Raw genomic sequence first — 13429 nt, 5'->3', positions numbered from 1 at the left:
GGACTTTTTATTGTCCTTGATGCTCAAAGCTAGTTGGAGTTCAGTTGCAGCCTTGGCTTTCCTGGTTTGCTCCCTGCAGGACCAGTGCAGAATATTCCTTCTTGGAGGTGAATCCCATCCTCCATCCTTTTGTAGGCCTTTCTTTTTAGCCTCAGGAGGTCTGCTAGATCCCTGGAGACCCAAGGGGGCTGCTGTGCCCTCTTGCTGCCTTTCTTCCGAGTTGGAATAGACTTAGCTTGTGCATTGAGGAACGCTTCCTTGAGGAGCAACCACTCATCCTGAACTCCCCTCCCCCTGGGGTCGTGGTCCCTTAGGGCCTCACTGACAAGCCTCCTGGGCTTGTCAAAGACGGCTTTCCTGAAGTCAAGGACTTCAGTGTTGCTGACTGATTTGCCAGCTTTATGGTGGATGGTGAAGGTGATCAGCTCATGGTTGCTGTCACCCAGCTGCCCATCGATCACTAAGTGGCCAGTTAGGTCATCCCCAGTAGCCAGTTCCAGGTCGAGCAGCGCTTTCCTTCTCACTGGCCCATAGACTTCTTGAGTCAGGTAGAGGTCATCCACGCACAAGAGGAAGCTTTGCGACCGCTTGGAGTTTGCTGAGTGATCCTCCCACGAGATGTCTGGGTAATTGAAGTCACCCATGACAACCATGGTCCTGGAGCATACGGCCTCAGCCAGTTCCCGGGCAAACTCCTGGTCAAGCCCAGGACTTTGGGTGGGAGGTCTGTAGTAGACTCCCACCGTTGTGTCCCCTGTGCCGTGTTCCCCATGGATTTTAACCCAGAGGGTCTCCAGTTGTCCACCCTGGTCAACAATATCAGCTTGCAGGGATGTGTAGCTTTCCTTAACATGAAGAGCTACACTGCCACCCCTTTTTATCTACATGATCCCTCCTGTACAGGGTATAGCCATGGATGGAGTCCCACCAGGTCTCCATTACCCAATGACATCATAATTATTTGCATTGAGCAGGAGGACGAGCTCCTCCTGCTTATTCCCCAAGCTCCTGGTATTTGTGGACAGGCAGGGAAGTGTCCCGTTGGGGGCTCTTGCCTTGCCCACAGATAGTACCTGGGGTGGGCTCCCTTAAGTGCCTTGGCCTGCTGGCTTTGCAAGGGTTGCTCAATAGGCTAGCAGTGGCAGTAGTCCCCCTGTCTCCCAGCAGGCTTAGTTTAAAGCCCGGTGGAGAAGGTCAGCCAGTCTGGCTGAGAAGAGCCTCCTCCCCAGGAGAGAGAGATGGAGGCTATCTCTTCCCAGCAGCTCGCTGCCTCTCTCAGTAAAGAGCAGGCTGTGGTCATGGAAGACAAAGCCTTCCTGATGACACCAGCGCTGCAGTCTTTAGTTCACTACGTGGATCTTCCTCTCCCTCCTCAGCCCATAGCCCGAGACTGGGAGGATCGACGAGAACACCACCTGTGCCTCCAGGCCCTTTAGCCCTGCTCCCAAATCCCTGTAGCACCTCATGACCCAGCTGGGAGCGCTCCGAGCCATGTCATTGGTGCCCACATGAATAAGGATCATAGAATAGTTGTCTGTAGGCTGGAGGAGCTTAGGGGTCTTCTCTGCAATGTCCCGGATGCAGGCCCCTGGGAAGCAGCAGCCTTCCCGGGCTAAGGGGTCAGGGTGGCAGATTACTCCCTCAGTCCCCCTCAGGATGGAGTCTCCCACAACAAACACCTTACGTTTTGTCTTGGGGAGAGCGGGGGCGGTAGCTGCAGTTGAGCCTGTGTTGCCTGTGGGAGCTGGCAACTCAGCAGGCTCTGCTGGAGCAGCAAGAGGTGTGTACCTGTTGCTAAGCTCTGGCGGGGCAGGGGCTTTGGTGCGGTGGGCCTTAGGGCCCTTTACCACCTTGATCCATGCCCCTGACTGGACGGAGTGGGAGGTCCTGGAGTCCTCCCTTGTCCTGGAGGGAGACCATGGTCTACCCTCTGGGTCCCAGAGGAGAAGGGCCTGGCAGTAGGAGTTAATCTCCTGCTCACAGTCCCTGGTGGAGCACAGTCTCTGGACTGTGGCCTGGAGCTCCTCCAGCTGGTGCACCAGAGACCCTAAAAGGGAGCAGACCCCACAAGGTTAACACACTCAGATTCTAAGGGAAACACTTTGGGCTAAGTTATGATTTATTTTTGGGTGGTTAGTTTGCATTTTGACTGGTGTAACTAACCTGTCACTGTGAGTTAATGTTTTAATACAGGTAGCAAAAATTCTACTTATGATGCTCTATACCACTGGTTCTCGACCTTTTTTTCTACTGGGACCCATTTGCAAAGATCCATAGCCTGTCCTGACCCACATCTCCTGACCCCCTGGTGCCCGACTCCCAGTCCCCTGGCCCCTGTAGCCATGTTGGTGTCCCTCACTCCCAACCCGCAGCCCTCTGCCTCCCTCAGCCCTGCTGGAGGGGCCTCCAAGTGCCCCTATCCCATTCAGGTCAGAGTGCGGTGGCTGTGGTGGCTCCAGCTCATGAGAGCGGCGGTGGAGTGAGTGCAGCCCTGGCACAGGTTGGAGTGGGGAGGAAGAGAGAACTTTGCCTCCCCCTCCCCCCGGCTCTGGGCTGGGGCTGCCACACTGCACCAGGCAAGTCTGGTCATGGCCCCTTCGCATTCCCTGAGCAGCGTCCCCTGGCTGGCCTGCCCCTTTGAGCATGCGCGCTGGCCCCGGTGCTGCCAACCCAACCATGCCGCTCTCCCCCACGCCTGTTCCCCATTGGAAGGGGCAGGCACCTTCCCGTTGCCCCTTGTGTCCTGCCGCAGCTCACAACCCTTTGAAATATTGTTGTGGCGCTTTTTTGGGTCACGACTCATGGGTTCAGAAAACTGCTCTATACCTCCTCCTATCTGTATGCAGCCTTTTTCAGATCTTCATTTCTTTTCTAACCTCTCTAGATCATAGACTCACAGAATTTATCATGCAGTTTCTATTTTCTGTTTTATGTTGCGTGTGTCCTAGCAATCTTCAGACCCATCACTTGCCCACTGATGAAAGTCCCTTGGTTGTAGATATCAGCAGAATCATAGGAAAATAGGGCTGGAAGGCACAAGCATAATGTGAGAAGAGTGCATCTGAGGCCGTCCCCTCTCATCCTCCCCTCCCCCAGGCAGCACGCAGGAGCAGCAGCAAGCAGCAGTGCAGGTAGTGTGTGCCATACAGTGCTAGGGGTTCTGGTAATTGCAGTTCTCTAGAGCAGTGGTCTCCAAACATTTTTGATCGCGCACCTCTATCAGTAAAAAATTTTTGAGCATGCACCCCCAATATATATGTATATTTATATAAATATAAATAGAAGTTCTAATATTTTCTTCCTGCGCCCAGTAGATCATCTTGCGCACACCCCACTTTGGAGACCACTGCTCTAGAGCAGCTGAGGGGGTTGGGGTGGGACTTTCACCCTCTTTTTTGCCATCAAAGCCCATGTTGGGAGGGCAAAACAATTGCTAATTTCGATGGCAAAACTGGGGTCAGTTCCCTACCCCATTTCCCCCCAGCAGCAGTAAACTCCACTGCTATGCTATACAACTACAATTCCCAGAATGCTTTGTGCCCCATGACACACTGCTTAAGTTGCTGCAATGTGCATCTGGGAAGTGCAAATCGAGCAAGGCATGGGAGAGTGGGATGTACCTTATTCCTCCCTCCTGGCACCACCTCCTTTTACGCGGTGTCTGGGGCCTGGGCCATGCTTGTCCACTCCACATTATACTACAGCTGGAAAGGACCTTGAAGTCATTTTGTCCAATGCCATGCTGTTCCAGCAGGATTGTTTGTGGAGAACGATTTAACCAAATAGGACACAGGGGTGTTTACCACCAAATCACTCTCCTAAACCCTTTCTACACTACTGTTTCTACTGTTGTCCCCATTGGTAGTGAATTATAGCTTTAGAGCAAAACCTTGGCTCCACTGAAAACAGTGGTAGAATTTTGGTTTATTGCAGTGGGGCCAGGATTTCAGAGACCCTGATTGTGTACAGGTAGGAATTATTTTCAGGTAGCTCTCTGGATTGTCTTAATGGGAACAAAAGGTTAGTTCAGCAGTAGCTTTTCCCACCATCCAAGTCCATCAGAGACTTGATCCTGCAAAGTTCTGGGAGTCTTTGAAAACATGGCTTTAATTCCCATTATCTTCAGTGGACCTCACAGAACTGGGTCTTTACATTTTACTGCATCTTCTTGGAAGTGGTTATCCCAGTTTAAAAAAGGGGCAAAACTAAGTATGATAGAGAATCTTCAGACAAATGATATGGTAAACCTATATGAAAGTGTAACTCTCAAGCATGTATTGGCTTATTAGCTAGCTGATGTCTGGCCTGTGCAGCATATATGTGCCCTATATACTTAGTTGTTTTCAAATTGATGACTTACTGCTTTGCTGATTAATTGAAGCCCTATTTTCTCCTCCCTTCACCATCTTCTCAAGATAACTTTCAGCTGTTCCTGACAAAAGTTCACCAGTGCATAGAGTCCAGATCCCAAATCCCTGGAATAGTATCAGACTTGAAGCGTATGCACATCTGCTTACATAAGGGTGATGTTGAAACTTACTCCTAACAACACTGGTCAAACTGGCTTCACATGTCAACCAGAAATTTACATTAAAACACTAAAGCTAACTAGTTTGACAGGCAGGTATAAAACTGCTTCCAGCAACCATAATGGTGAGTCATTCTTGGGTAGCATGAGTCAAAATAAAAATGTTTTCCATTCAAGGAGCATTTCTTCCAGGCTGATTTATTGTGAGGGTGGCGAGACTTATTCTCCAGTGGTAGGCAGGCCATCGGTCTCCTGGACCCTGGACTGTTCCTACATAAAACTTATAATATGTATAATGCTTACTGCATTAGGGCAAAAAAGGCCACGTGGGTAGCTCTGACTTCATTAGCAGACATTTATAACATCCTTTAGACTAAATGAAAGGCATCAAGGGAGTATCAAGCTGGATCATTAAAACATTCTCCTGTCTGGAATTAAGGGAAATTTGTCAAATTATCAGCATGTCCTTGAAAATAAGTTTCCAAGCCAAAATGCATTACTTATGCTAGCATATGGTAGGGTATTACATCATTGCTAAAACTGTGTGTGTACATCTTCCTGTAACAATTCTGTCTTATTTCCTTGGAATACATAGGAAACGGCATACACCCAAAGTGCTCCTTGTGCTATTGCTTGTTAATCAGCAGAATCTCACTGTTTACTACGGTCTTACTTTAAACTTTACAGAGTACTTTGGAACAAGTCTAACATCTGAAAGGAATTAGTCCAATGACTATGCTTGGAGCTCAGTTATTCAGTGCTAGCTGACAAGTGCTGGGAGCCAGATGTCTGTCAATTCCGGTTTTTAGTTGATCAGAATAAGCCCCATTCACAAGGCTGAAAGTCAGCACTTTCCTTTTGTCTTTAAAGCATGCTGAATTCTCTTGCTGTAGCTATCAAGTCTTGTTATCACAATTACTCATACTGCTTTTGGCAGTGAAATGCTTTCACAGCCTCTCCTCTCCAATTGCATGTAAAATGAGGTTATCAAATTTATCTCTTTCTATAATTCATCATCTAGGGATGTCAGCATATTTGGATTCTGCCTGTAGCTTCATGGTATGACAGCGCCTACCATTTCCGTGTAGCTGCACCGGTAAGCCTTTTTCAAATGAAAGAGACCAAAAGAAAAATAATGTTTTAACTGAGATTAGTTTCTACATTAATCTCTTTCATTTTTTTCCTACAGGATCTTGCAGACTGCACAACAGATCCTAATTATGCTGGGATGTTTTTTACTGATTACTACTTCTATTTCTATCGACAGTGTAACTAAAGTATTGCCTATCATTCTGTTTGTTGGAAAAAAGCTAATATACTTGGTACTGAAAACAGCTGAAGTATTGTCTTTTGGAGTTTTTTTTGCAAACTTTTCCCAAGTTTTGCAGGGTGTTTCTTTTGTTTCTGTTTAGCTATCCACTTTTAGGGGGAAAAAAAGTACTTGAATGTAATCCAGGCTCAGCATTTCCAATCATTGTTTAAAAGAATACGATTTCTGACAATGAATGAAGCATTTGATGTGTGAACGTTAAATAATTCCATTGATCTTGGTAAAGCCATGAGATAAAGTATATGGAGGGGAAAAAATAAAGCGGAGCTCTGCTGATCCCTGATATGCTTCAGCTTTTAAGACTATCAGATGGTAAACTATCAGTTACAGTTGAGAGACCTGCTTTTGTCCTACAGGCACCTGCCTCCCATTAATGTCTTCCTTTTTCCTTATTGTATATAAACTTTCCCAAAAGAAAAAGCTTTGTTAGGGGGAGGGTTTTACAAATGCAATATTCCATGAATATAAGCACAAGTTTATAAAAATACCTTCTTAAATACTTTTTTCTCCTAACTCCATACTGCATGTAATTATTTCCTTGGGTCATATGAAAAAACACAAGCACCAACATCACTCTCAGCAACAATGATGTTCCTGTTAGAACAAAATGTGTACCTGTGGTGTGGGTTTTTTACACCATGCCAAAAAATAACCCATTTTTTCTGGTGTTTCTGATATTCTGGTGCTTTAGGTTTGTGTTAGGATGACAGAAGAATGGGAAAATAGAAGAATAATAATGGGATGTTTTTGCATAGTTTTGAAAGATGGATATGTGTAGTGTATAGTATCTACATAGAAATGGTATTGTGTGTTTAGGAAATATCATTTACAGTGAATGTTGTTTGGGTGACTGAATTTCAAACTGCACATTGGTTGCTGACAGAGGAAATATATTTAATTCACAAATACATTATGAATAGTGAATGCTGTCAGTGAATGTGAGTATGTATACACAGGTTTTTTTTCCATATATATGTATATGTGTATATATGTAGAGCATAAGGAAAAAATATATAATGACTATATGCTAAAGATTTAGAGATTATTTGTGAAAGTTGCACACAAGAAATCTGAACCATGAATTAACCAAGGCTTTGTTTTTCATTTTGGGAAATTTCCCAGTTCTCTATGTTAGTATATAACAGGGTTGATACTTATTTGCATGGTTAATCGTGAGGAGCCAAAGATATGGAAAAATGAAATGTCTTGATTGACTGACCATAAACGTATTTAGTGTCTTAATTATATACTTATTGCATATGGGGAGTAGGGAGAGGTTGGTTGGGTGCCTCAACTATATGTTTCTTACCTTACTATATTTGGATGTCTTTCTACTATAGTACTACTAGTTCTACCCTTATTATATTTAGATGTCTTTTAAGGGTGAGTTTGTAAGGCTTGGTTGGAAAATGATTGCACCATCCTTGTAGTGAATTCTCCATATTCTTGCCCTTAACACAGTGGTTCTCAACCTTTTTTGTACCAGGACCCATTTGCAAAGATTGATGGGTTGTCCTGACCCACACACCCCCTGGCCCTGTTGGTGCCTGACCCACAGTGCCCCATCCCCCTGTCCTGCTGCAGCCTTGGTCCCCAGCCACCTTCCCCCAGTGCTGGTAGGCATCTGTGCCCCCCAGCCCCCCTTCCCAACACACACACACATCCCCTTTACACGTGCATACGCACATACCGCCCCCCCACAACAATCCCCAAGTCCTGGCCCTCCACCCCCTGCTCCCCATACACTTACCTGCATCCAGCCACTGGGGCTGTTCCCATGCCAGCCTGCAAGGGGAAACCCATGCTTTCATGTGTTTTTTCTGGCACTTGCTCATGACCCATTGAAATATTCTTGTGATCCATGGGTTGAGAAATAGGGCTGTGTGAAATTTTTGCGGCCGTTTTGTTTCAGAAGTGTTTTGGGCCGTTTCAGCACCCAAAACACTGAATCCTAATTGAAATGGAAATGGAATTTCAGAGTTTTGGCACTGGGCTTGCAGGGAAACAAAAACTAAGAAGAGGATGGGGAAGAGTGGGGGAAGGACTGCTCTGATATTGACATCTAGCTCCTGGTTTGATTCCCCAGCTCTCTGATCATTTCCACAGCTCTTCCCAGGGGGGTGCAGGCCCCCGATCTGCATGTGGGGTTTCAGCAGTCTGCCACTGCAGGCTGTGGCCAGCAGCAGCTGCTCGGTGTGGGCCGGGAAAACTGCAGTGCTGCCACTGGCCCCCGTCTGCAGTGGCAGCCTGCTGAAACCTGGCACACAGATCCAGAGGCCTGTGCCCCCTGGGAAGAGCTGGGGGAATGATCAGAGAGCTAGGGAATCAATGGGCTGGGAAATGCAACCGGGAGCTGGGCAATCTCTGCTGTGCAACCTGGCTCCTGCATGGAGGGCAGCAGCCCTTTCCCTTCCCTGGACGAGCCACCCAGGGCCCTGTCCTGCTGCCCACTCTGGCTCTGCAGCCTTGCCTGGCTTTGTAGGGCTGTGGAAAGCTTCCCTTGCAGCCCGTTCAAAACAAATTCAGCCAAAATGAAACAGGACAGTGATCCGAAACACTAAAACGAATCACTGTCCTCCGGAATGGCTGAATCTGAGCCTGAATCCAAACGTAGCTGTTTCACACAGCCCTATTAAGAAACACTGCTTTAACATATTAAACACATGTAATTACAAAAAACAGAGGTTTTTTCATAATTTACAATGCACGTTGTAGAATATATGTCCCATAAGTTCATGGAGATGTAACTGATTCAGCCAAAACGAGAGAGAGTGTGTGTTAAGAAGAAAACCTCCATTCCTTAAGTTCCAAGTCTTTCAACAGTGTTTTAATTTTTTCTGTGTGTGTTTACTAACGTTTTAAAGCTGGTTGTTACAATGGGATCAAGCCAATGGCAAGTTAATAGGACACTGCTAATCACAATGGAATCTTCAATGTTGTATTTGCAAGCAATAATTTATTAATTGCATATTTTTTCTTGGACCCAAAAGAGAAGGAACCCCCTTATCAACACATAGTTTGAATGCAGTTTTGCACACCACATCAGACTCTGTCTCCTAACTTGACAGGGGACTAGGGCCAAAGCATATCTGTAGAGTATTCAAAGGGCTTTGTTACACAATAATTTTAGGTACTCCTGGAGCTCTTAATCCCTGGATTTGCCCACATGTTAAAACCTGGAACTAGTTTTAAGCACCCTTTAGGCAGCCTAAAGTTACTGATGCTCCAAGGCAAATTTATCTGGGATGTGTGTTACCAAGCTCCTGTTAAGGCCTTGTTGCATGATATACTTGGCACATGCTAATTTTATTGGTGTTAGAATTAGCACATACTTTGATCAGTTGACCATTAAGGGTTAATATCTCCTGTAATCTGCACTGCTCTGACCTGTCCTTGGAGGCCTGGAGAGCAGGGGCATGGCTACGAGCCAAGCTGACTCTGTGCCTTCTCAGCTTGCATGCTCTCAGGGGCAAGGTAGGTGGCCCAGATTGAGGGCAGCCAGGGGCTGCAGGATCCCATTGGTCCTGCAGCCCCTACTTGCCCTGACTTGGGTCCCTGATGTCCCCCACCACCCAAGCCCACTGGATCTGAGAGGTTAGATGTGAGTGGCAGTACTTTAAGGTTGAATTTTATGGAATTTGTTACTTGATATATGTGCTTCAATCTTTTAATGCTACTCTACTGTTACACTGTAAGTACTGGGCATACATAATCTCAAAACTCGTATTTTAGGAAGAAAGGACAGTTTCCATTGTAGACTTGCTCCACTGATAGGCATGGCCCCAGATATCTGCACGCTGAAACTATTCTAGTGTCCAGCATGGAGTGGGGAGGGTGAGTTTACTTCACAGGGAAAGGAATCCAAACCAAGGACCACAGGATGGAAAAGTATGGCAAAAACAGTGCAATTAGTCCTGTTTGTTAGGCATTTTTTTCTACTATATCTCAAATAGTAATTTATTGAGTCTTTTGTGTTTCCTGTAAAGAAGCTTCCAAGTTACAGAGTAAAAGTATTTCAAGAAAATCTCTAAAGCATATCTATACCTAGCAAACCATTCACTTTGTCCTTTCTCCCCTTATTATTCAAATGACCTGAAAATCCATGTTTCACTTAACAGCAGGACTTGGTTTGCTTCAAAATAAATGCAGTCTGAATTAATGCGTCTCAAATTTTCCAGAACAACAGTGCTGTGTCAGACCAGTTAGTTAAGCCATGTTTAATCAGTGAGTCTGATGCATAGGGAACTAACCGAAGACTTTACAATTCTGTTTCTCCACAGACTACCTGTGTAACTACAGGCAAGTCCTTTAGTTTCTCTCGCTCTCAGTTCTCCCATCTGTAACCCATGGATAATAGCACTTCTCTAGCTCACTGAAGTTGTGGTAAAGATAAATACATTTAAGATGGTGAAATGCTTGGGTTTTGTGCCAATGAATGCCATAAAGGTACTTAAAATAGATAGATATGCCACTTTAAATTAAAATTAAGAAGATTTTCAATCTCAATTAGTTGTATGGGAAAGTGAGAATGAGTCTTTCAGCTACTAGTTCATATAGAAATCAGACCCCTTCTATGTATGAATTCAAATATCTAACTTCATAGCCTCAGATTTGAATGCTTTGATTTTAGCATATTAATGCAGGGTTCTAATTGATCTGGGGCCCTGCAGTCTTTTATGTAAATATTTATGTAATTTATGTAAATATGTTGACTTATGCACAGGAAACATTTTAAAGCACAGCAGTGGTGTGCTTACTGGATGACCATGTACACATAGTTAAATATTTCAGGTTGTTAAAGGGATGGGCTCCTATACCCCAGCCTGTTTCCTGTATGCACTACAAATCATTACTGTTTATGTGCTTGTTAATTAGTTTCTTCAAACTGAGATTGTTGTGTGTGAATGGACAAAACTATTCAACCTATATTTTTATAAAGAACCCAATTTACTCCCAGATAGCAGCAGTAATGGAATACATTTCAGATGTGTAAAATCAATTGACCAGACCAACAGTGCAGTTTAAGAGGACACAGTGTGAGGCATCCACATGGTATGTAGTTCAATCTCTGTGTTTAGATATTAAACTAAATTTCTGCTGCCACTCAAACTAATCAAAAGGGCATTCCAAAACCCAAGGGAATATAACAAAGCTTGCATTACCAGAATGTAGCCTGTGAGCAGTCTGTTGGATTACATACAAGACATACCTTGAGTCTTGGTCCTTTTCTCATGAGATTACACTTCTACATGGGCAGACCCAAATCATTGTGTTATAAAATATAACACTATGGCCAGGTACTCTTTTACTGGCATATGTGATTGGAAACTAGTTTATGCCTATAACAGAACAGAAGTTTGGCACGCGAAACTGGTCTATACCTGTAACAGCACAGAAGTTCAGCATTCATAGACTGGTTTAAAAATGGTGGAATCCAGTCTAAGATTTGCTGCTTCCTCCTCCACCACCCCCAATTCCCCAACCAAAGAGTGAATGTATGTTTTGTTTGCTACTGATCAAAACTATACCACTTGCAGAAAACTGCGTGGCTTAAATTAATTCTGCCTCAGGCTATTTGAATGTCTGTACATAGCTTAAGTGACCCAAAAGATGGAACCTGTCATAGAAACCAGAAAGTGTCAATATGTCACTGTGTAACTTATGACCAGATTGGCAATGAGTTTAAAAAATGTCATCAAGGCTATTCAGTTTGTATGTATGTGTAATGTGGACTCAGTACAAATCCAGATGTATACAATTCACTCCTATAACTTAGTCAAGCTCATGTTTTTACAAAGGTAGTCTAACTCCCACTGTGCCTGCTTCCCCCATACTATGTTTTCCTGATATTAAACTTTTAAAATCAGAGATGTACAACATGAGCTTTTGCAAGCCCAAGCTTGCTTTATCAGATTCTCATTTCATTACACAGCATCTGATGAAGTAAGCTTGGGCTCACAAGCTCATGCTATACACCTCTGATTCAGTTAGGTACTTCTCTACCCTGACTTCAGTCTAACCTGGCTAACTACCTCTTTCTGCTCATTCAACATTTTGCCAAAGTTTCACATAAATAATTTTTCAGCCAAAGACATCTCTCTGATATAATAGTAGTCCTAACCCAATTTTAACCTTGACTGCTGTAGCACTAAAACTTGCTGGGTAATCAGTACAGGCAAGTCGGTGCGGTAGGGGACCAGAAGCCTGTTGTTATTGTTTGGCCTTAATTCAACAGCTCTCCACAGCCAAGATCTGCTGGAGAGGAGCAGCAGTGAACTAGCATCTTTCCTTGGCTCTCTGAGAAGAGGCTTTCATTTGGCTCCTGCTAATCCAGACTGAGGTCTGAAATGCACCTCTCTTGTTTTTGGGTTACTTTCAGTATTACATGGCCACACCTGCCTCCTTCCCCTCCTCTTGGAGACTTAATTAACTATATTTCTGCTCTCCTAACGTGCTTTCCCAGTCTTCCTGAATCCTACATTATTCCTTCCAAAGAAAGGAATTGTTCCAGTATGTTTAAATGGTGAAATCTGATAGTTCATCTTTTTTGTCACTGGAATAAGGAAGCTGCCTTTTATGACTTAAAGCAACATTCATTTGATAAGGGGGCACATCCTTTCAAATTGAGATTAAATGTGTTGCACCAGTGTGTGTGTACAAGCATAGGCTTTGTAAATTCAAGTTTTATTGTTAATTTAATTTATAGGAGCATTCTGTGGAGTAAGTGGCAATGCAGTTTTCATTCAGTCTTAATATTACACTTTCCCCTTCATAAACATAATCTAAACTATCAACCAGCTGGCTGGGTTGATTTTAAAATCCTCTTTCTGCTTTTTATTAATCTTCATGGTTCTGTCTTAGAGTTATGAAATGATCATGGTCTTTCAGAAAAGAAATCTGTTGGAGAAAAATGCAATACTTAATTAAGACTTCTTCCTAAAGCATATTGCTGATTCCTAAAATCAGTTGCTTCCTGAGTACTCAGTTGTATCCGCAAAACATTTTGTATGTCTGGAATGAGGCCCTTTTCAGATTGGGTTACACAGAAATGACTTATGTGCTTTCCTGATATATTGGTTGGGGTTGTTCCATTTTCTCTGGCGGAATCATAGATTAAGGAGCTAGGCAAGAATCTCATTTTCTGGACTACAGGCCAAATCCTGCCATTGTTAGGAATATAGTTATGCAGGCCCTTCGTTTTGCCTCCCATCAGCTTAAACTCATTTGCAATGTCAGCATGGAAAGGCCTTAATATTGGGAGAGGGGAGGATACAGAACCAGGTGCCCAAAGTCCCCAAGGAACTGATGTTTGGGAGCAGCAGTTAATTTTCTAGCATATTAGCAAAAAAAACATTCTAAACAGAACTGCGCTTTAACACCATGAGTTGTTCAAGGGCTAAGGAATGAATTCCCTCTACCAAACTCTGCAAAAGCTCCTGGCCCAAAGCCAGTTTTACCGGCAGGGTGAACTCTATCTTAAATGAATGATGTTCCAGGACATCCTTCTACTTGTTGTCTTTTTAGAAAGTCTAAAAATGGATCTAAAGTCTAAATCATTATGAATGGATTTT

General features: G+C 44.0%; 1 protein-coding gene across 1 annotated transcript in view; it reads left to right on the top strand.

Annotated features, from left to right (window-relative positions):
* Window positions 1-6416, top strand: part of MYRFL (myelin regulatory factor-like) — a 78011-nt gene extending 71595 nt beyond the window's left edge. The window contains 2 exon segments of the mRNA XM_019543938.1: window positions 5550-5624; window positions 5718-6416. Coding sequence (XP_019399483.1) covers window positions 5550-5624; window positions 5718-5804 — 162 coding nt within the window. The 3' untranslated portion in view covers window positions 5805-6416.
* Window positions 6417-13429: the final 7013 nt, after the last annotated feature.

Source organism: Crocodylus porosus, unplaced genomic scaffold (genome assembly GCF_001723895.1).
Source record: "Crocodylus porosus isolate Cpor-Errol unplaced genomic scaffold, CroPor_comp1, whole genome shotgun sequence".
Lineage (NCBI taxonomy): Eukaryota > Metazoa > Chordata > Crocodylia > Crocodylidae > Crocodylus > Crocodylus porosus.
The sequence above is the reverse complement of the archived record's forward strand: the minus strand, read 5'-3'. Positions and strand labels throughout refer to the sequence as shown.